At 47.5% G+C, this 23,106-nt stretch overlaps 1 protein-coding gene across 1 annotated transcript in view; it reads left to right on the forward strand.

The window, feature by feature from the left end:
- The window catches only part of LOC146782750 (extracellular calcium-sensing receptor-like), a 107,207-nt gene extending 84,135 nt beyond the window's left edge, over positions 1–23,072 (forward strand). Inside the window, exons 5-6 of the mRNA XM_085637821.1 lie at positions 12,912–13,035; positions 20,878–23,072. Coding sequence (XP_085493947.1) covers positions 12,912–13,035; positions 20,878–21,800 — 1,047 coding nt within the window. The 3' untranslated portion in view covers positions 21,801–23,072. The remainder of the gene's footprint in view (positions 1–12,911; positions 13,036–20,877) is intronic.
- Positions 23,073–23,106: the final 34 nt, after the last annotated feature.

Genomic DNA, 23,106 nt, shown 5'->3' on the forward strand with positions numbered 1-23,106 from the left:
CCAACAATATAGTGTACACACAAGTGTTTGTGTAAAGTGAATGGCACAGGTGGGACATGTGGTAAAGTGAGACAAACAGAGGAAAGCAGCAACATGTTTTAAAAGGTTACATAACATGGGCAGTGGGAAAACAATTATTTGAGAACATGTAAGGAACCAAGGGAGACAAAACAGTAGTTGACTGTGTTTCGACCTGTTAGAATTCAGGTCATCATCAGGACAGGATAACACAATTATTCTGTAGGTGCTGTATACTGGAGACAAAGTTTAAAATAAGAATAGAATACAGGGACGGAAACAAGAGATATAGGTAGTGAGGGTAATGGGTAAATTACCTCATAGTGAACCAGATGGTAGGAATCCAAATGTAAATTAAGTAACTCCAAGGGGACAGTTCAAACTAGGAGTATGTTGGAAATGTTCACAAAATGGTGCGTCATGGGCTGCACCTATATGATAGTGTGCATGACTTTGCGACTACTATGAAGTCTGAAAAAGAAGGGAAGGGCAAATTTAGAGAAAAACTGGATTCCTACCATCTGGTTAATTATCAGGTAGTTTACCCATTTTCCTCACTACCTATGTCTCTTTCTTCCCTAGTAGAGAAAAACTCTTACATTTATTTTTCACTACTGCAAGACCAAGCTCTACCAAAGGACAACATTTTAATCACCTCAATACATTTCATTAGCTGTAATTTCCAAATGGGAAAGGGTAACCAGTTTATGTTTAAGTCTTTGAAGTTGTACTGAAAAGTCCTCTCTTATGGAAAAGTCAGATTTTAAATTGAAATTTTGAAAATGAAACTTTTAGATAGTTGGCATTTTCCTGCCTTAGCCATTTAGTACATGTAGCCTTTCTCTGAGTCAAATAAATGGGTGTAGCTGACAGTTAATCTTTCTGTATTCCTCCTAAACAGCCACACAAAGTAGAAATCTCAGGTGTGCCTGGATGGGCTATCACTTGTGGGATGGGAGGGTGGAGTTGTGCACAACTGTACTGCAAGGCCAATTGTTCCTGTCAGTGCCAGACTGTGCCTAGTGCCATGGATCCTGGTTCTTGGACCATCCACTGCTACGACACCAGCACCCTCCACACCCTCAACACCAGACGCCACACTGCCTGCTGTCGGACATCACTGATGGACACCCAAGGCTCTTTCTCCTGCCGGAACTGCACCTGCAACTTCATTTGCCATCACACACCAGCCCCACCCACCGCACAACTGCGAAACACCAGACCCGCTGCCTCAACTGCATCCTGCTCAACACATGCTCCCTCCACATACACGGCATGGAGATCTAGGACCTGCTTGACTCTGTTGACCCTTACATTGCCTTTCTCCCGGAAACCTGGATGAACTTTACCTCTGCCCCAGACATTGCCACCACCATCCCGAACAGCTACCATATCATCCAGAAGGACCGTGTCAACAACCTGGGGGGAGGCATCACCATCGTACACAAAAGCACCCTCCGCCTCACCACCCACACTGACAACCTCCCGACCAACATGGAGCACCTCCACTTCCAGGTCCAGACCAACCCGAACCCTACCCTCTGTGGCACCCTCGTCTACAGACCCTCTGGACCCCACCCACCCTTCAGCGATTCCATCATTGACTTCATCGCGCACCACACTCTCACCTCCACAGACTACATCCACCTCAGTGACCTCATATTTCACCTGGACAACTCCAATGACAAAAACACCTCATCCCTCCTGAAGAACCTCGCAACCATCGGACTCAAACAACTGGTGACCTCCCCATCCCAGGCAGCAGTACACATGTGCGACCCCATTTTCTCTGCCAGCGACAACATCACCTTCAGCCACACCACTGAGCCCCAGTGGACCAACTTCCACTGCATCCACTTCGCCTTCACCAAACCCACTGTACACCACCATGCCCACTGCTACCCTCGTCAAATCTGGAACAAGGTCACTGAAGAACAGCTCACCACCTCCCTCAGCAAAACCCCTCAACCGACATTCACTGACTCCAACACCACAGCATGCAACCTCCACAGATGGATCTCCAACTGCGCCGACACTTTGGCACCCCTGAACAAAGCCCCAAGCAAGCGAGACTCCAAGAAAGACAGTTGGTTCTCTCCCACACTTCATGAGTCCAGACACACCTGTAGACAGCTCGAGAAGAAATAAAGGAGCAGCAAGACCCCACAAGACCACTCAGTCCTCAAGACCGCTGTCACTGCACACCACCACCTCGTCAGAACAATGCAGAAAGTGGCCCTACAAGAAATGATCAATGCCAACGCACTCAATGGCAAGGAAAATTTCACTGTGGTCAAAGAATTCACCAGAACCAGCACAGAGACAGCAGACATCCCCCCTCCCAAGACCTCTGCAACAACCTCTGCACCTACTTCCATCACAAAACCAAGGAGATATATGACAGCTTTGACAACCTTGAAACGCTAGACCCTCCCACGCAACCCACAACCACCATACCCTATGATGCCTGACCCCAACATACCCTACTCAGCTAAATCACCCTTACCATGGATGACACCCTCAAGATCATGGAAAACATCCACTCCAGAGCATTCTCAGACACCTACCTGCATCGCTTCTTCAACAGAGCAGACACCACAGTCGCCCCCGAAATCTGCTGCATCATCAACTGCTCCATCAACTCCACCACCTTCCTGGAAGACTGGAAACATGCCCAGATCAACCCCTTGCTGAAGAAGCTCTCTGCCAACCCGACAGACCTCAATAACTTCAGACCCATCTCTCTGCTCCCTTTCCCAGCTAAGGTCATCGAGAAGGCCATCAACGTCCAACTTTCCGACTTCATCGAAACAAACCACATCCTGTAACTCTCCAAATCCAGCTTCCGAAAGCAACTACAACACCGAGACCACCCTCCTCGCTGCTACAGATGACAACCAAACCTTCCTTGACCGATGCAAAACTGTAGCCCTCATAATTCTGGACCTCTAGGCTGCCTTCAATACCGTCTCTCACTGCACCCTATGCACAATACTCCACGACGTCAAAATCTGTGACAAAGCCCTGGAATGAATCCTCAGCAGCGTAACACAGGGAGTCAGACTACCTTCCTTCCTTCCTCTCAGAATCCACAGAGATCAGCTGCGGAGTGCCTCAGGGCCCCTCCTTGAGCCCCAATCTTCTCAACATCTACATCACCCTCTCGCAGCCATTGTAAGGAACCACAGACTCAACATTGTCATCTATGCCGACAACACCAATCTGATTCTTTCCCTCAACAACGAACCCACAGTTGCCAAAAACAACTTTCACGACAGGATGAAGGCTGTCGCCACCTGAATGAAGAACAGTTGCCTCAAGCTCAATTCAGAGAAGACCAAAGTCCTCATCATGGGCTCCAACCCTTCCACGTGGGATGACTCCTGGTGGCCTGCAGCACTTGGAACCTCCCCACAGACCACGCACTGAACCTCTGAGTCATCCAGGACTCCTCACTCATCATGAGACGCCAGATCAACGCTGGCTCATCATCTTGCTTCCACACACAAGGCCTGCTCTGAAAGATATTGAAGTGGATCTCCACTGAGTCCAGAATAGATGGTCACCCATGCACTCATAAGTAGCAGAATCGACTACTGCAATGCACTCTAAAAGAAACTGTAGAACATTCAGAATGCCTCTGCCAGACTCATCCTCAACATCACCCGCTGCAGCCACATCACCAGCCACCTGAGAGACCTCCACAGGCTCCTAGTTAACAAAAGAATCACCATTAAACTCCTCAAGCATGCCTACAAAGCCCTACATGACACAGGACCTGCGTACCTGAGACCTCCGCTCCATCCAACTTGCCCTGGCTACCGCCCCACGTATCTGCAAGACCACATCCAGTGGAAGATCCTTCTCCTAACTTGAAGCAAAGACCTGGAACACTCTGCCTCTCCACCTCAGGCAATCACCGTCACTGCCTCAATTCAGGAAGGACCTCAGGGCCTGGCTCTTCGACTGAACCACAGTGCCTTCAACAGACCAGCAGATCCCCCCTCATGCCTTGAGACCCTTATGGGTGAGTAGTCATATTTCACAAGCCACCAGTTTGATTGACTGGTCTACTTAAACTTCAATAGGCTTTCTCTTCCCTTGACACAAAGGGCTGCATACTCCCCTGTAGTTAGTCTGGAGCCATAATAGGGTAGACAGGATGCCTGGGGACTTCAAAGGGAAACCTCTAGACGCTTCCCCCACCTTCCAGAGAAAGGGCCCCTGGTATAAATATTGGACCCCACCACTTCAGTACGCTTTTGATCCTGTTCATACTCTGCCAGGAACAAGGGCTACTGTGCTGCTGAAAGGACTGCCACTCTTCTGGACTGCTGCTTTGCTGTACTGACCTGCTTCTCTCTTGCCTGGGTGAGAACGATTGGACCTGCATTGGTTGAACCCAGGACCCCAGAATAACTCCAAGGTCTAGTTAGCTGGCCTCCTGACTTGAGCCTCAGAGACAGAAGGCTCCAACAACCGTGACTCCAACACCTAGACTATGCCATATGTGAGTCTACCATGCCAAGCTTTGCCACCCCAGTCCTGGACTTTTGAAAGTGAGCCTAAGGTGCTATGCCAGCCTGTGTGGACCCAGCAGAATGGACGCTTCTCCTCTGATTTGCAGTGTAACTTCAAGCATAACCAATGCATCTCCACTGCTATATGGATCAGACTGTCATAAAGACCCTTCGCAGCCCACATCCCCTTTGGAACTGCCACTGTGCGACGCATTCTCAATACAGGCCCTCACATTCATCGTCGATGGCAGCTGTGGTAAAGATGCCAGACTCAGTCTCACAGCTCCTCTGAACTAATGCATAGCACTGACTGTGCAATGCATCATTGACGCCTGACTTTGCATCACAAGCCCTTGTCGATGGAATCATCGACACCGGAGCTGGACCTCGCATCACAGCCTTGCTGCATCTCAGAACTGACACATCACTTCAGCTGCATGACACATCCTCAACATGCATCCTCTCTGTTCAGTGGGCCTAACTGCGTCCATGTAGCCAGCCCGTGCGCCATTGCAGTTGGACAGAACTTATGATTCTGTCCCGTTCTGGCATGACCCCACATCCATGTTTGGCGATTTGTGCATGTCATGGCTATTTCAAATTTAAAATTCAATTTGAGGGGAGGAGCCTAGCGCGCATCTAAGATGGTCGCGTGAGCACAGGGCTCCCCGGACCCTTTCTGCTCCTCGGAATATATCCTGAGATTATCCTGATTTGGTTTATGGAATCTGGGAGATGAAGACCAGCTGATCATATATCTCTTTTTAAAACTCTAATTGGACCTGGGAATCCTGAGTTGTCGTCGTCGGAACTTTTGGGACCCACCCGGCGGAGGTGGCCGGGGTGAAGGTGACCCGTGGGGCCGGGCTGCAATTGAACAACAGCGGCCTCAGCGCGGTGCCAGTTGCCGAGTCAGCGCTTTCGGTTTCGATTTTGGCCTTCAGGAGATCGGCTGGCGTGCGTGCTCAAGGTGGCGAGGTGCCTCCTGGGCCTCTGCCCGAGGCTTGCTTCCATCTGCTACTGGTGGGCCTGACGCCTCCGACCCCCACATCGGCAGTTTGTGGTCCTTTTGCTGGCGCCCGCACACCTTTTGATCGGAGGTCCCATTGAGAGACTGCGCTCGCATGGCGGGCAAAGGGGGTCCGGAGGGGCGCAAGACCAAGGCTTCTCTGCGCGGGGGAGCGGTCCAGAGCAACAACATGGACCGCTACACCCAGGGCAGGGGGCCCCCTGGCGCTACTGGCCTCTCCCCGGATGCTGCGGGGGGAGGCACGACCGTCTCTGCGGAACTTTCCCTGCAGGACATTATGGGCGCCATCGAGGGCATCAGGGAAACCATCGCGACGCAATATGAGGCCCTGGCCCGTAAGATCGACACAGTCGCAATCGATGTCACCCTGATTCGGGCCGACCTCTCCAAAACCAACGAGAAGGTCCAGGCCCTTGATACACGGACCTCCACCCTGGGTGCGGAGGTGTCGGATCTGCGGGCCGCGCTTGGGGACATTAGAGTAATCAACGACCATATGGCCCGGCGGCTTGAGGACTTCGAGGGACGGGCCCGACGCAACAACATCCGCATCATTGGTGTACCGGAGTCCTCAGACGGCCGCCCGGTGGACCTCGTGGTCGAGGAACTTATCCTGCAACAGCTGTCCCCGGCTGGCCTAAGTAAATTCTTCGCCGTGGAGCGGGCCCATCGAGTTCCGGGCGGCCGGCCGCGGCCGGGGGCCCCCCCGAGGCCTATTGTGGCTAAACTGTTCCACTACAGGGACCGCGACGCTATTCTGCAGGCTTCACGGACCCGTGGCCCGGTCCGCTACGAGAACTCGACTATCAATTTTTATCCGGACTTCACGCAACTGGTCCAGAAACAGCGGATGGGATTCCAAGGGGTGAAGCGCCGTCTCCGCGAGCTGGGCCTGAAGTATTCGATGATCTACCCGGCGAAACTCCGAGTGGAGCATGGAGAGCGGACAGCCTTTTTTGACTCTCCTGTTGCCGCAAGTGACTGGCTGGACTCGATGCCGGACGGGGGTGGCCGGCCCGGGCCCTCTGGGGGCACCGCAGGTGACGGGTCCCCTTAGACTGACATCTGGTCCTTGCTTTTGCGGTTTTGTACTGTACAGTTGGGTCTTACTTCTTTTGCATACTGTGTTTTACCAGGACCCGTGAGGGGCGCGGGCGGGTTCGGGTCCCTTTCCTCCTCCGGGGTCTTTTTGTAGAATGGGGTTAGGGGGGCGACAGGCACACTGCAAGTTGGGGGGGGTCATTGGCCCGCAGGGGTGCAGGGTGGGGGGAGTTGGACTTGGGGTGGGGTTGGGGGGGAAGGGGGGTTGTTTTGTTGTGTGTTTTTTGTTTACAGGGCGAGGTATTGATTTTTGTCCATATTTGGAAACCGTGCTGCGGGCTGGGGGCCTCTTGATCTATTGGAGGGGATGGGGGGAGACGGGTTGAGGCTTATGTCATGGAACGTCAATGGGTTGGGGGATCGTATTAAGCGGGGTGTTGTACTGCAATATTTGCGTCGTGTGACTCCTGATGTGGTGTTTCTCCAGGAGACGCACTTGGTCGGCAATGTCTGCCATGCGATGAACAGGGGGGGATACCGCCTCGTAGCCCATTCTGGTTTCACAACGGGCTCCAGGGGGGTGGGCATTCTCCTGCGAACCTCCCTTCCGGTGGAGATCACGAGGATAGTCTCGGATGACAGAGGGCGCTATGTGTGTTTGCTTGGGAGGTGGGAGGGGCAGCCCCTTGCCCTGGTTTCAGTCTACGTCCCCCCCGGGTCTCCAGAACTCCACCTTTACTGACTTGGGTCGAATGCTGCTTGACCTTCCGGACGGCCTCCTGCTCATGGGCGGGGACTTTAACTCTGTGGTTTCGGGTGAACTGGATCGTCACCCACCGAGGACCCTCCCCGCTGCCCAGTCATGGCTGGGTGGGATGTTGGAGACCTTCGGCTTGGTGGATAGTTGGAGACTAATGCATCCGACCCAGTGTCAGTTCACCTTTCATTCGGGGGCGCATGGGAGTCTCTCTAGGCTGGACTACTTCCTTATGCCCGCGGCGCAGACTGGTCGGATTCGAGAGGTCAGACACTTGGCGCGTGGTATCTCCGACCATTCTCCGCTGTGGCTTCTCTTTGACACCGGGTCGCGGTCTGCAGGGCGGATAGCTCCTATTAACCCTTGGTACCTGCGGGACCCTGCGACTCGTGACAGCCTGGTTAGGGCCATGGACCAATACTTCAGTGAAAACGAGGGGTCGGTGTCGTCTGCGTTGTCCCTTTGGGAAGCCTTTAAAACTGTGATACGCGGACACGCCCTCGCCCAGATAGTGGTGGCCAAGAAGGTTAGGAGTGAGGCGGTGGTGAAGCTGGAGACTGACATCTCGGGGTTGGAGTCGGCCCTGGAGGCGAATGTTACTCCGGACGGGCTACATGCCCTTAGCCTGAAACAGTTCGAATATAGGTCCCTGGTCACTGACGCGGCCAAAACTATGTATAGGGAGCAGCAGGGCCGATTGTATGACGCGGGGGACAAGGCGGGAAAGTTGATCGCGTGGCTGGACAAAAAGGAGAGAGTGAATCGTGTGGTCCCCGAGTTGCGTGCTGCTGACGGTGTGTGTGTGACTGAGCCGGATGAGATTGTGGAATGTTTCGCTGACCACCTCCGGGCGGTGTACTCCCCGGTGACTGACAGGGATGAGGATGACTCTCGCCTCCTACTGAGAGATATTGCTCTGCCCGGCCTGTCCGTTGAGGACCGGGAGCGGCTGGACGCTCCCTTGTCGTCGGATGAAATAGCGACCGTGATCCGTTCCCTTCGCTCGGGCAAGGCTATGGGTCCTAACGGTCTGCCCATTGAACTATACAAATTGCGTCCTGATAAGCTTGCGCCCTTCCTCAGCCGCATGTTCCGCGACTCTCTCGCGGCGGGTTCCCTTCCGGCCGACCAGCGCTTGGCCACTATAGTCGTTATCCCCAAGGAGGGCAAGCCGCGAGACCGCTGTACTTCTTACCGGCCCATTTCACTGCTCAATGCGGAGCCCAAAATCCTGGCGAAAGTCCTGGCCAATCGATTGTTGAGTGTCGTGTGCGACCTTATTCATCCGGACCAATGCGGCTTTATCCCGCACCGCAACACCGCTCTTAACTTGCGGCGTCTTCACGGTGCCCTTGCCAGGGCGGAGTTCCTCTCCGAACCGGCCGTGCTGGTTTCTTTGGATGCCACGATGGCCTTTGATACTATTGAGTGGCCATTCCTCTGGGCCGTCTTGGATAAATTCGGCTTTGGAGAGGGATTTATTGGCTGGGTGAGGCTCCTTTACACGGGACCCATGGCTCAAGTGGTGGTGAATGGGCGGGTCTCTCGGCCCTTTGCCCTCGGCAGGGGCACGAGGCAGGGGTGCCCGTTGTCCCCGTTGCTTTTTGCTCTCGCCCTGGAGCCGCTCGCTGCCTGGCTCCGTTGGGAGCCCTCGCTTAGAGGGATCCGGTGGGGCCCGGGCTTCGAAGATCGGGTCTCGCTGTATGCGGACGACATTCTCCTGTATCTCACCTCACCGCGGCAGTCACTCAACGTCCTCTTTGACGTTCTGACCTCCTTTGGGAACAATTCGGGTCTCACGATCAATTGGTCTAAATCCTGCGTTTATCCCATCTCTGGTGGTCCTCCTCTCCTGCCGCCTCGGCTCCCGATCCAGATATCTCTGAGCGGCTTTAAGTACCTGGGGATATACGTTTCGCTGGACCCGGTGGCTCGCTATGAGCAGAATCTCCTGCGTCCACTTCGGCGGCTGCGGGAGGACACGGCCCGGTGGTGCAGGCTCCCCCTGTCCCCGCTGGGTCGGGCCGCGCTGTTTAAAATGATGTCCCTTCCCAGGTTCCTCTATGCACTCCAGAACTCCTTCGATGTTATCCCAGTGGCCTACTTTCGGGAGGTGGAGAGCCTGCAGAGGAGACTGGTGTGGGACGGGCGGGCGCGTATTGCTCTTGCCAAGCTCACTCTCCCCTGGTATGACGGGGGCATCGCGCTTCCTGACATTCGCAGGTACTATTGGGCCTCGCAGCTATCTGCCATTAACCACGCCACGTATGCGCCCGGCTTGAATCCGGCGTATGAGATGGACAAGTTCCTGCTTCCCGGCGGGAACTACAACAGGGCACTTTATTCCCGCCTGGCTGGCCGGACCCTTACGGGTCCTACTAAGATTGCGGTGCGGACCTGGAGGGCTGCCACTGCGGCCATGGGCTGGAGTGAGCGATTAACATGTGCTACTCCCTTGTTTGCCTCCGACCGCCTGGGCAGCTTGTGGACCACGAAGGGGTTTGACCGGTGGGACACGATTGGTATCAGCAAAGTGGGAGACCTGTGGCATAAGGGCGCGGTAAAGACTTTCGCGGTGCTCCAGGCCGAATACGAGCTGACCGACAGGGAGTTCTTCCGCTACGCCCAGGTTCGACACGCCCTGCTCTCGGTCTTCGGGGAGGGGACCAAGATCCCTGTTTCCTCGCCCCTCGAGGACCGTATACTTGACGGACATGTCCCTGATAGTACTATTTCTTTAATTTATAAAAAATTAATTAATCACCGGGCGGACCTTTTTGTGCGCCTTCGGGAGGCTTGGACTGGGGATGGGGTGGAATTGGACGACGAAGATTGGCAGTCTGCACTGTCGTCCCCCAGGGAGGTTGCCATTCCGGCTCGTCTCCGGTTGGTACAGCTCAAGATTCTCCACCGGGTGTATGTGACGGGTCCGCGCTTGGTCTCGATGGGATTCTCCGGCGACGGGCTCTGTAAGCGAGGCTGTGGGCTCAGCGCCACCTTTCTTCATATCCTTTGGGAGTGCCGCGAGGTGGCGGACTACTGGCGCCGGGTCCACACGGTTATGGGACAGGTCACCGGGGTCGTGCTGCTGCCGGAGGTGCGTCGCTGTGTCCTGAATGTGTGGGAGCCCAATGACTACAGCGCGGCTCAGACTCGGTGGGCGGCCCTAGGGAACATGATTGCCAAGAGGGACATAGCGCAACTTTGGGGCGCTCAACGGCCGCCCACCGTGTCAGTATGGAAGGAGAATATGGACTGGTGTATGTTTAGGGAGAAGACTGTGTATGTGGCCCGTGGCAAGCCGGGGGCATGGGGTAGAATTTGGGGGCAATGGAACGCGTATCGCGGAGGCATCTGTACGCCCCCCCTGGTAGATACTGATATCGCCATGTCCCCCTGACCCTTGTTGGCTCCTGGCGCCTTTTGGAACAACTACATATGGACGTTCATCTTCCTTGACCCCCTCCCCCCCCCCCCCTCCGTCCCCGGCCTCCCGGTACTCCTCTCTTTAGCGGTTTGCTCAATTGTCCTGACTGGAGTTTCCCGGGGGGAGCCTGACCCGCACTGGTTTCCCTCATAACTCGCCTTATGTTGTGTATTGTTTGTTTTTTTTTTTTTTTTTGTTTTTGTGATTGTTGGACTTACGCTTCCTGTTCCTCGAGCACTATCTGGAGCCACTGCAGGGCAGTGCCCTGGGAACTGATTGTAGCCTTGATAAGTGTAGATTTCCTTCTGTACCTAGCGGCCGGCCCGGGTGGTTGTAGGCCCGTACTTGTAACCGAATTATTGCTTAATAAAACTTTTTCAAAAAAAAAAAAAAAAACCAAAAAAAAAAAAAAAAAAAAAAAAAAAAAATTCAATTTGAAATTGAATATCTCCGGTTCTTTTTTTTGGATTTTTGACATTTTCATCTTGTTTTGTTTGTTCAAAAATGACTCTATTTTTCTATATTGGTTGTGGGATCCTTTTGTGGTGTGTTTTCAATGTGTTACTGTATGAAATGTTCCACAAATACTTTGCAAATTGCCTTTGAGTTAAGCCTAACTGCTCTGTGTCAAGCTGCCCAAAGGTTGAGTACAGATTGACTTAGGGTTTGCTTGTGCCTCACCCTGACAAGGATTGCGGTTGCTGCTTGATCAGGGCTTTGACCCCAGTAAACCAACAACCCAATGTGTTACAGGCCACAGCAAAGGTTCTGAAGTAGCGATAAGCTAGACAAGTATACAAATATCTGAAGAAAAAAAGAAGTACTAAGCAGGCCTTCAAAAAGTTTGTACCCACATTTTCCATGTTTCCAAAGACCCCATTTTACCTTTCTCATGTGTGGACACTGCTCTTTGTGACAACTTTGTTGACAAGTTTAATACCATTCAATCTGTTGTGATTCAACCTATAACTAAGATAATTATTAATGCTTCTTAAATACTCGACATCCATGTGCCAGTATCTGCCACCATATATGTGCCCCAGCTCCGCCCGGCCGGCAATCGTAACGATTTCCGACCGGCAGAAAAGCGGCAGACAAACTTTCTGTCTGCCGCGATACCCACCGCCATTGTAATCTGGCGGTGGTTGTTATGCCATCCTAATCACCTCCAAAGAATTAAAATATTCCCCATGCCAAGTTGAAAAATTACTGGCAACATCACAATCAGCTGGTCCCAAATTCTGTAATACAATGGCAAGAAAATGTTTCTTACAAACTGAAAGATGTTGTGCATTCCACACATGGATGAGACATCAATGTTTATAATACATTTAGGAAACCCTTTAACAAAGACTGCCCTCCCTGTAAACAGTGTGCTATAGTTGTTTACCTGCATTTTGACATAACATGCTTGCCACATGTGAGACATGTGAGCCTCATTGAATCTCCCTAGATCCACTTTCAGCCCCGGAGCCAAGATCCACTCTAGTGCGTAAACCCACTTTCAGCTCTAGCGGCACAGGTTGGCTAAAAATGTTCCAAAGGCATTACAGCTATTCATTTGCTATTCTAACCCTGATCTGCCCCATTCCGTCACACTAAATGTGGTTCTCAATCCGTATTCCTCCCATGGCTTCTAAAGGAGTTTAGTCCTTTTCACCCCTTCCACCCTCCATTGGAATGCTCTTCCACTCAGATATGCCAGCTCATTTAACACTCATTGTAAAAACCTCACATACTCTCTCCTTCCCCTACTCCTACCTTGGTCCCTCTTTCAGAGTACCAATATCATTCCCAGACTTTATTGTATCATGTTTTATGAATCTGTAGAATGGTTTCTTTCAATGCCTGACTTGCCAACCTCTTTCCCAAATGCAGACGTTCTCTAGATATGCTCTAAATTCACCTATCTTATTGTCTGTCATCTTGTCACAGCAGTTTCCATGAACATACCAATAAATATTTCTATTTTAACCATTGCTCGTCGTTTGTGCTTTAATCCTTTTGACACTGTTCTCTAGTTCCCCCTGATGCACTTATCTGTGTTTGCTAAAATTCAAACAATTAAATTGATTCAATAATTATATTTAATCTCAAATGCTTACCTTCTCCCACCAGATTCCTGTCTCTGAGTGCAGTCCCAGATGTCCACGTGGATTCAGAAAAATCCCAATACCTGGAAAGCCCATCTGCTGCTTTCAGTGTGTCCCCTGCCAACTGGGAGAGATTGCTAACCAAACAGGCAAGAGAAAGTGATTAAGTGCTTGAGATTAAGGTAGCCATCTGGAGATGCTACAAACTAGCTTGAGAAAGACTTTCATAAGCCAACATAGATTTACTTCAGTCTTGGAGTGATAGTTGATAACATCTCATGGGGGATTGGACTGTGAAGCTCTTTCTTTCCCATTGTGACTTTTGTAAGATAAGGGTGTCTTGTAGTACCTGACCCTTGATCTCAGGCCAGTCGGCACACATCTATGACGTGTCCCAGTGGTGGCCGCCGTAGTTCAGAGGAGGGCCCTTCTGAAGCCTGGCAATGTCTGTGAAAGGCTTCCTACCATTCTTGCTGCTTCATTGTAAGCTACTTTGCGATTTGTTAATAGAGATTTAGGCATATAAGAAGGATTAGAACATTGGAATGTTGGAAGCGCCATTGAAAACAATGGAGTGCTCCGGGTTTATAATGGCTGGTATAAGCCCGGAGCTCCAACATTCCAATGCTTCTTTGTGGCTGTGAACAAAGGCTTCAGGGAGCCAGAGGGGATTTCAATCCCCTCGCGCTCCCTGAAGCCTTTGTTTAATTAGTTAGAACAGTCTGCCCTCTAGTGGCAGAATATTTTGATAGCCTTATAGCCCTCCGTAGCAGGGCTATACTGGCTATTAAAGTCCTGCTGCCTTCGGCTCGGGCCTTTAACGCTGCAGCGGGCCTTTAATAGACGGTATAGCCCGCTACGGTGGGCTATAAGGCTATAATAACGTTTATTACATTAGTATGTGCTATAATTGCTTGGTACTGTGGTTAGACTAACATCAGGATCTTTCTAAGGAGACAGAGCTGGGCAAGGTACGTGTAACATTAACAATACTGGTTTTTATAGAACATTCTCTAATCCCACTTCATCAGCATGCAATAAGAAGCACAATAGGGTACCTCCAAGCTGAATAATTTCCAGATGGAAATGATCTATACAAGGGTCCATTTAACCATCCCTATAATCCAACATTACAATCTATATTTGGGGTTCCGACAGAGCGCAAACCATTGTGAGTGAATACAAAGAACATACAAAAAAAGTACTTAAAAAAAAAATCTTATAAAATCATATTGTTTATGCTTGCAGTGAAGGGCACACTGTTGTACCTCTAAGCTAGATAATTCCCAGATGGGCAAAAACCTCGAACAGAAACCTAAGAATGAGCTCTAAAAGCGTCCGTTATGCCATCCAGGTATCTAGCATTACAGTCCAAATTGGGGGTTTCCACAGAGCGCTAACTGTTATAGATATGCATAAAGTGCACAGTGCATACAGAAGGAATAAAATATTTATCGATCAATCAGTTAATAGTTTCGACGTACAAATCCATAAAACACTCGTTAAAACATAGCAAAATACTTTTAGGAGCAAAGAGTAATAAACAGTTAAGAAACAATGCACAATTTGATCGCTAGAAATAATCTGCTGGAGCTTGTTTATGTTTGCAACACTAATATAACGGCTTTTGCAGCATTCTTTCTGTTAGAACAAAGCGGACGCACTTCAAGATGGAAGACTCAGTTGGTTTCAGCTCATTATACAAACTTATTTTGGATAGGCACATAAAGCCTTTACACACCCCACCCTCTCATAGGCTGGGGACCTTAGCCACACATAATTATGCAGATGTTCCTTCTATTGATTTGCGGATTAACCAAGCTGCCTGTAGATATTTGGCCATGCCAACCACATCACTTCTCTTGTGTCTGACCTAAGAACTCTAAACAAAATGAGAGGGACCCTTTGCTGCCAAAGGACTAGGGTTCAATCAAGAAATGGAAAACAACAATGTGACCTTTGGTCCACCAGTATTGTAAATATTATTCATTCAAACAACATATCTCTCACTCAACCAAAGGGAAAACAATTACTATTGCAAAAGCAGTATGCCAACACACATGCCAACACACAAATGATAGTGAAATTATTATATGTCAATTTATTAAAATCATTAAAACAATCGTGGCAAGTTAAAAACAGTAAGACATTTGGTCATTTAAAATTCATATACTAAATGGTCACATGATAGATCAAAAGATAAAATAAAATATCAAGAGACAGTATACTTTGTCATTAAAAAACTATATCCTTGTTGAGATGGGGTTGAGGCTGGGGCCTGATATAAAAAAAAGTGGTCAATATCTAGTGTAACAGCACACTACATGGATTATGTAGCTAGTGCGTCAATGCGTTTCAATGGTGTTTTCTGATTAAACCATCTTTGTCAAGACATTCAATATTACTCTCTGATGATAAATACGAAGACAATCTTGTGATTTTTAACGAAGCGCAAAGATCACTGTAGATTCAAGAATACTAGGTGAGTACGTCCTGTCCCCTCTTTAGGAACAGCAATAAATCTATAAAAATCTTGCATTTTAAGGAAAGCGGTATACACAGATAATTCCGCTGGAGTGCGCCTCATATATATATGCAAGATAAAGTCACACTATCCACCTCGCTGGTCCTTCTAAGCGTGGAATCTCAAGGGTATCCAAAAAATTACAGCGTTGTGTGAAGGAAACATATAATCCTTGTGGATAGGATGCAACTTCCTTCTTGTTTACAAGTCCTGTAGAACAACGTTCCTAACCACACCCTTTATTCATTTGGGTCTAATAGCACAGGTATGGTGCTGCCCCGCGTCCGTCTTGTTTAGTTTTGCAATACTCTGAGCTATGTCAAGAGTCCAGAATCCAATGAGATTGCATAATGGTATAATCCATTTCTTTTGTGGTGCTCGATATGCAGTGCAGGCAAATTTAAAATGGGAAATTGGCTCAGAGGTATTATTACAGACAGGGTATAATTTAGAAGTGGTATTGTGCTTCTCCCATTTAGAAGTAAATTGAGCCAAAGGAAGTTTACCACACCTGAACTTCAAATACAGCTGTCTTGGAAGGGAGTCTTGTATGGAGTCAAGTGCTGCTTCTTATGACGGCATGATCGTAGAGTCATGAAATTGATCTGTTAAACTACCTGTTTTGCATGGTTTAATCTTGTCGCACCAGAAGTAATCCCTGCAATGATCATTAATCACTTGAGGTGAGTAGCAGGGTGTCACTTCTGGGTTGATCCAGAGGTTTTGAAGGCTGACAGCGTGGAGCATCTTGTTTATGTATGACAGCCAAGGGATATTTAAATGGCCTACTATTTTTAGAAGCCCCCTCAGTGGTTCCCTATAAGGCTCTAGTTTGGGTGTTGACCAGAGCCTGTGCCAAAAAATTAAAAGACTCAACTTTTTGGTAGAGGAGATTGGGTACAAACCCATATCCTGAAGAATTGGGAGAGTAGGTATGCTCTGTGTGAGATTGGTGAGATATCTGAGAAACCTATTCTCTACCATACTCAGCTCTGCAGTTTCTGTGTGGCCCAGAGCTCCATGCCATAAAGAGCCATGCCTTTTGCCTTTACTTTATATATTTTTTATGCTGGCATTAGATGGCTTGATTTCAGTTTATTTGCAATTTTTACTATTGCTCCTGTCTATTGCTGTAGCTTGAGAGCGCTTTTGTTGACCTCGGCCTTCCAACTAAAGTTGTGGGTAAGTGTCAATTTTAGACATGTAAAATCCTTGACCAAGTAAAGTGTTACATTATTAACCTGCAGCTGCGGGTGTGAGAACCTATAGGGGTTGAACACCATACTCTTGGTTTAGCTGACATTCAGCTCTAACCCTCGGTCTCCAAAGAACTATAGAAAGCAATCTCAAATATCTTGTAATCCCCAAGGTGTTTTGGAGATTAAAGGAGTGTCATCTGCGAAGAGTGGCATGGATATTTTTCTGTTACCAACTTTGGGGGCATCATTATTCTCAAGATTGAGTACCTCTGGAAGATCATTAATGAATTGAGAGAAGAGGTTTGGGGCTAAAACACAGCCTAAATAGATCTGATTGCTCTCCATTTTTACCATATCTGACTCTAGCATTGTTGTTTTTGTGGAGTCTTATAAGGATATCTAACATGGTTTCTGGGACACCCTTGTATTTCAATACTCCCCAAATCTTGCCCCAAGGTACCATGTTATACACAGATCTTAGATCTATGAAAGCAACATAAAGATGGCCTTTCCCCAGAGCTACTATCCTCCAATATAGAATACTGAATCTCAGGATTTGGTCCAGGGTGCTGGTTTTTTATCCTAAAACTAGCTTGCAGGTTAGAGAGAATGGTATTGGCTTGGAGTCAGTTAGTCAGTTTGGCCAGAATTTGCCTGCAAAATATTTTCTGCAACCCATCGATTAAACTGATCAGTCTATAATTCCTTGATTCGTCTCAGTGGCCTTTCTTGTAGATCAGGAAAATCTCAATCCCTCGCCAGGATTCTGGGACTGGCCCTCCGTTCAATATTGCTCTAGATAAAATGTTTAAGTAGTTCACCCAAATATCCGGCTCAGAGGCATAAAGATCGACTGTGACACAGTCTGGGCCTGGTGCCTTTTTGGCTGAGAGTGAGTTTGAGTGCTGTGAGTCAGTATAAGATATTTCAAGGGAGTCTACTTGGTCTAGTGTGCTACAACAGGGAACCCTTTGCTGTTCCTCTGGCAGGGGGTACAGTTTTTCAAAACGATCCACCCACAATTCTGTCTGTGCATGAAAGGCAACTACGTCTGTTGATGAGCTGCTGCCATGCACAATTATACTCCAGAATGTTTTGGAATCTCTTGTTCTCGCTGCATGTAATAGGTGTGCCTAAATTCCCTTTTCCCATTTGACATAGCTTGTTTTAGCACTCTCTTGTAATTCCTACGTGCCTGTTGGATACCGATCTGATCTTTGGATATCATAAGATCCACGAGGAGTATTTTTGCTGTTCTGCATTGAGCATTAAACCAAGGATGTGGGTAGGATCTAGTTTTTTTTTTTTCTATCATGGGATCTTTAGATAAAATGTCCCTCAGTTTTCTAAACAGGTCTTCGTGGATGTATATTATTAATTTACGAGCCGCGCCATGATTCATCAATTTACCCCTCTTTTCCAGGGCATCGCACACATTCATATACACTTCATTTAAGAGGTGGAGGTGGGCCTTTACAAACTCCCACTTTGAGGCCTTTTTATTGTTGGATTACAACAATGTTATCTTGAAAGCAAGGTTTTCCGAGAACAGGAGTGGGAATAACCAGGCTTGACAATTGTGATTCCATCACATTGTGGTCGCTGTCCCATCTTCTTGGATCTCTCATATCTACCATGGTTGACCAGATACACAACAATAGCAAGATGTAACCAATTCTGTTTCCGCTATTACATCGATTGAATGTGGGGTCACCCTGTTGCTCCGATAAGGATCTACCATTGCATGCTCTTAACCCACCCCTTAAAGTAATGCCCAATAATTGAAGTGAGAGGGTCGAGCTTCTGGTTGGTTTGGTGATAACAATTTTTGTGATGGACCACTGTCATCTTCCTCATCAGTTAGGGATGTGTCACCATTGACCAGTGGATCGAATGTCGCATTGAAGTCCCTTGTAACTATTATAGGCACTTTGGAGGGGAGTAGTCTCAGCTGGTCGTCTAGGAGTGCAAGAGTTGGTGACTCTCTGTGTTAGATCTGAGGGGCTGTTAACTCAGCCAACAGACACATTTGCAAGGGCAAAAATAAAACAAAAGCAATATTAATCAAGAACTGTGGGAAGTGGTGGGTACAAGCAACGTTGTGACGCAGAAAGTCCTGAGCATGGCATTGCCTGCTCCAACAAAAGTAAAAATCAAGGACTTCATGAAGTCCCAGCCCTTCACCCCAACCTCAAGATCTGTTGGTAGAATTCAGGAGGCCCAGGAATTCAGCACCCAACGGAAAGCACTAATGCCGCAACTAGGAGGTTAATAACAATGCAAGCTATTGTACATTCACCAGGCTTCTTTGCTGGCCACCCCACAAAACTAAGTGCAATTGATGAATTAAAGAGGGGGATGATGCAGCACCCTGAAGTAGGAGGGGTACCTATAAATGGGCAAATGCCCTTGAGAAACCTCCTGTTACAGACCATTGTTAACAGTGGGGCTGTAACCAATGCAGCCTCTGCCTGGTGGAAGTAGATGTTGATGATCCAGAAGACTCCCTTACTTTACAGGACATGGAGTCATTCCTGCTTAGCCACTTTGGGCCACCTGAGCTTAGCTTGAGTAGAACAAACAAGAGGGAGCCTATGGTGGTTACAATCATTTGCTTAGTCCAATAAAACAGTATCTTGCAAAGCCATCTATTCTGCTTGACCAACAGATCCAAGCACATACAAATCCAAATATCACTGACCAGCTCAACAATAATTCCTGGAATACATCCTCCATCCAATCTGGGTCCCTGCACTCAGACGAGAAAGATGCCACAGCATTTGCAGCAAGTGATAGGGATGGGTCACGTGCTAATTCCATCCACCCCGCCTAGCTGACATTGCCACTTTCGGCCTCCTATTTAAACATCATGGAAGTGATATCTTTGGCCCTCAGTTTTTATTCTGATAAACCGGCCCTCTAGGTGGATCAATTCAATGCATTAGCAGTTCATGTCATCAGAAAAGATAATAAATTATTGGTGCTAAATTAAATTGGACTAAGAGTTCAAGGCATCCTGCCAACACTTATCATACTTGATCGTGTTTGACCACACTTGACCTGCTTACCTCTGTGCCATCAATTCTAGCTGTCATACTGGAGGAAGTTAAAGACCCCAGATTTCAAACTGATATTCTCCTTCCAACAAAATGCAGTAAGGAAGAGATAACGCAGGAGGCGCAGCCAATAGTTTCAATAGATGTAGACAGGCACAAGATCGATTAGAGGCAAGAACGTACCTGGACACCTGCCCCATCTAGCCAATTATCAATTGGTACTGGGCGCCCAAGTTCTACCCTCCGAATGACGGGAACACTTCAATCGTCATTATCTACACCTTGAAGGTCGCTCTCAAAAAGGGAGAGAAAACAGCTGAGAGAAATGGGGAATGATCAGGGCAATGAAAACTGGTCTGGAGAAGGCAAAGGGGCAGCGAGGGATATTTGTTAAATACTTCATGGGGCTATGAGGTGAGAAAAAGCCAGAACATTGCCATCCATTATTTCCTACCTATCCCTGCCCCTATTAATGGTCCCAGCTCTTTTTGCTACATAATGCACAAGGCTATCAGCCCTTTATACTTTTGAGGATTAGATTAAACCTATTCCATATGTTAGTTGGCTTTTTCCACTGCAACAATCAGAAGTGTAATCTTGAATTGTGCCCTTGCAATCAAGTACCCCCACAAAGCACTTTATGTATAAGGTTCTTTTGTAGTTTTTATTCAAAACCCACATCCTGCACTATTAAAGCCTTCTTGAATAAACACTTCATAAGACATTGCACACAGGCACTTTATTTCCTTCAACATTTAGCATCCGATGAAACAATAGCGATAGTTTAAAGTTACCTGTGCTTAAGATCAGGAAGGCTTATGAGCATGATGCTAAGTGATATATATGGGTTTATTTTGATTTGTAGTGCTACGCTGAGGTATATAGCGGACCCATTTATTTGAGATTTTTGTTCTCCTCTCTTTGCACTTGTTCAATTAATGTGTCTACCTGTGTGGGAGGGCTTTGAAATTGCACTTTTGTACATTATCCCCTGACAAAGATGTATGCCATTGTTAATTGCAGTAATTGTAACTATTTGCTCTGGTTTAACATTTCTTGTTCTCATTGTATTTTAATGTATTATATTGTATTTCATGGTCTAGTTTCACCTCCACCAAATACCTTTTTTTGATTTGATTTGAGTCATTTAACTATGGAAACTGCAAGGTGAAGATCATAGGTCTTACACAGCATTTATTTTTCCTTTTTCAGATTCAACTGAATGCTTAAAATGTCCCTGGGAGAAATGGCCCAACAAGAAACAAGACATGTGCATTCCAAAGAACATAGAGTTTCTATTTTTTGAAGAAATATTTGGATCTACATTGGCAGCAACCAGCATCTTCTCATCAATGATACCTTGTGCCATCCTGACAATTTTTATTCAGTACAAAAACACACCAGTTGTCAAAGCTAATAATTCCAAGCTCAGCTATATCTTACTAATATCTCTCACAATGTGTTTTTTATGCTCATTGGCTTTTATTGGTTATCCTACCTCAGAGAAATGTCTCTTTCGCCAGGCTGTCTTTGGCATTGCTTTTGCTCTCTGTGTCTCTTGCATTTTGGCCAAAACTATCTTGGTTGTCATCGCTTTTAATGCCACGAAACCCAACAGTGACTTGAAGAAATGGATTGGATCTAAAGTATCTTATACACTCATCAGTTGCGGTACGCTCATTCAGGTTCTTCTTTGTATTTTGTGGTTGGTTCTAGCTCCACCTTTCACTGAATTTAATACCCATATTGAGCTTGGCATTATCATGGTGGAGTGTAATGAGGGATCTCCCTTCGCTTTCTGGTGCATGCTAGGATACCTTGGAATTTTGGCCTCCACTAGCTTCATTGTGGCTTTTGTAGCCAGGAAGCTGCCTGACAGTTTCAACGAAACCCAATATATCACCTTCAGCATGCTCGCCTTTCTCAGTGTCTGGATCTCATTTATTCCAGCCTATCTCAGCACCAAGGGCAAGTACATGGTGGCCATGGAGATTTTTGCCATTGTGTCTTCCAGTTTAGCTTTGGTTTGCTGTATATTTATCCCTAAATGCTATATCATTCTCCTGAAACCTAAAAGAAACACTAAAGAATATTTAATGGGGAGGAGTGCAAGCCAAGCCAGAAGATTAAGGTAGCATAAACATGATATCAATTGCATTGCACATAATTATGCCTTGGTGCCTGTCACATGCATAATCTCTTACAATGATATGCAGTCCATTGGGCCTTTGAATAAAATAATGTATGAAATATTAACTCAAAGGTGTTTATATCCTGTTGCTGCTCCTTTATAAAAATACAAAGTATTATTTAGGGTAGTTTGGGAAATGCAATCAAACAACATTTTTTTTTTGCTATCTATGATCAAACAAGTGAATTTCAGTGCAATAAACAACAACGTATGGATATCTTTCCTTGAATCTCAAGATGCATATTTGGAAAATGTTCTTGAGCTGTCCTCAAACATCTGTGAAGAACCAGCTCAAAATATGATCTGGGGAATTGACCACCCCTAGACCTAAAATGAATAGCAGTTTCAATACTTTCTGTTGAAAAGAAGGAGAGTGCCACTCATTTTAACAGGACCTAGAAGGAACACTTCCATTCTGTGGTATACACATTGGTTATAAATTCAACAGCATACATATAGCTACGATACAGGCCCTTGTATGGTCTATCCTGCAGGAAGAATAATGGAAATGAACAATCTGTTTTCTTGTGCACTTTCTTGACCAAGAACATTTTTCATATGTCCTGTATAATGATACAAGTGCTGAGCGTAAGCCAACCAGTCCTCGCTCCATTGAATGCCATTCCTAGAAAAGATATATAAGGTATTGATACAGGAGCAAGGTGAAACACATGCACCAGTTGGTGGTGGGAGTGCGGAAGCATGGAGTTCCACATTTGGGCCTGGGGCACATTAAGATATGCGAGGAGATATTACATGACTTGGCCTATTAGCATTTTATTTAGATTTTACCCAACTATGGGCCTCATTACAATGTCGGTTGGAGACAAATGATGCAGAAAGGAACCACCCGACATTAGGTTGGTGGTTCCGACTGCAGAATTTGGATGTGACCACCTCATGGGCGGTCAAAAACATCAGTTTTTCAATGGCAGCTTGCGCGGCGGGTGGAAAAGGCCCACAGTACAAGATGCTATTGAAAAATGTATGTTTTTAAACTTCCCTGCACCATGTGTCTGCCACCTGGTGCAGGGATGCAAGGCCTAATAGCGGAGGGCCTACTAGGGTCCCCCAAAGTCACTTCCTGACAGCCTTTCCATGTCAGAAAGGCTGACATGGAATGGCTGTGGGAATGTACCATCATAATCCCAACGCTGGACCCGAGGCTGGCTCAGTGGTCATCATGGGATTATGATGCCTTCCTCTGCTCCGAGGGCTCAGCACAGTGGATGTTCCCTTTTCCTGATGCC

Source organism: Triturus cristatus, chromosome 12, assembly GCF_964204655.1.
Source record: "Triturus cristatus chromosome 12, aTriCri1.1, whole genome shotgun sequence".
NCBI classification, from domain to species: Eukaryota; Metazoa; Chordata; class Amphibia; order Caudata; family Salamandridae; genus Triturus; species Triturus cristatus.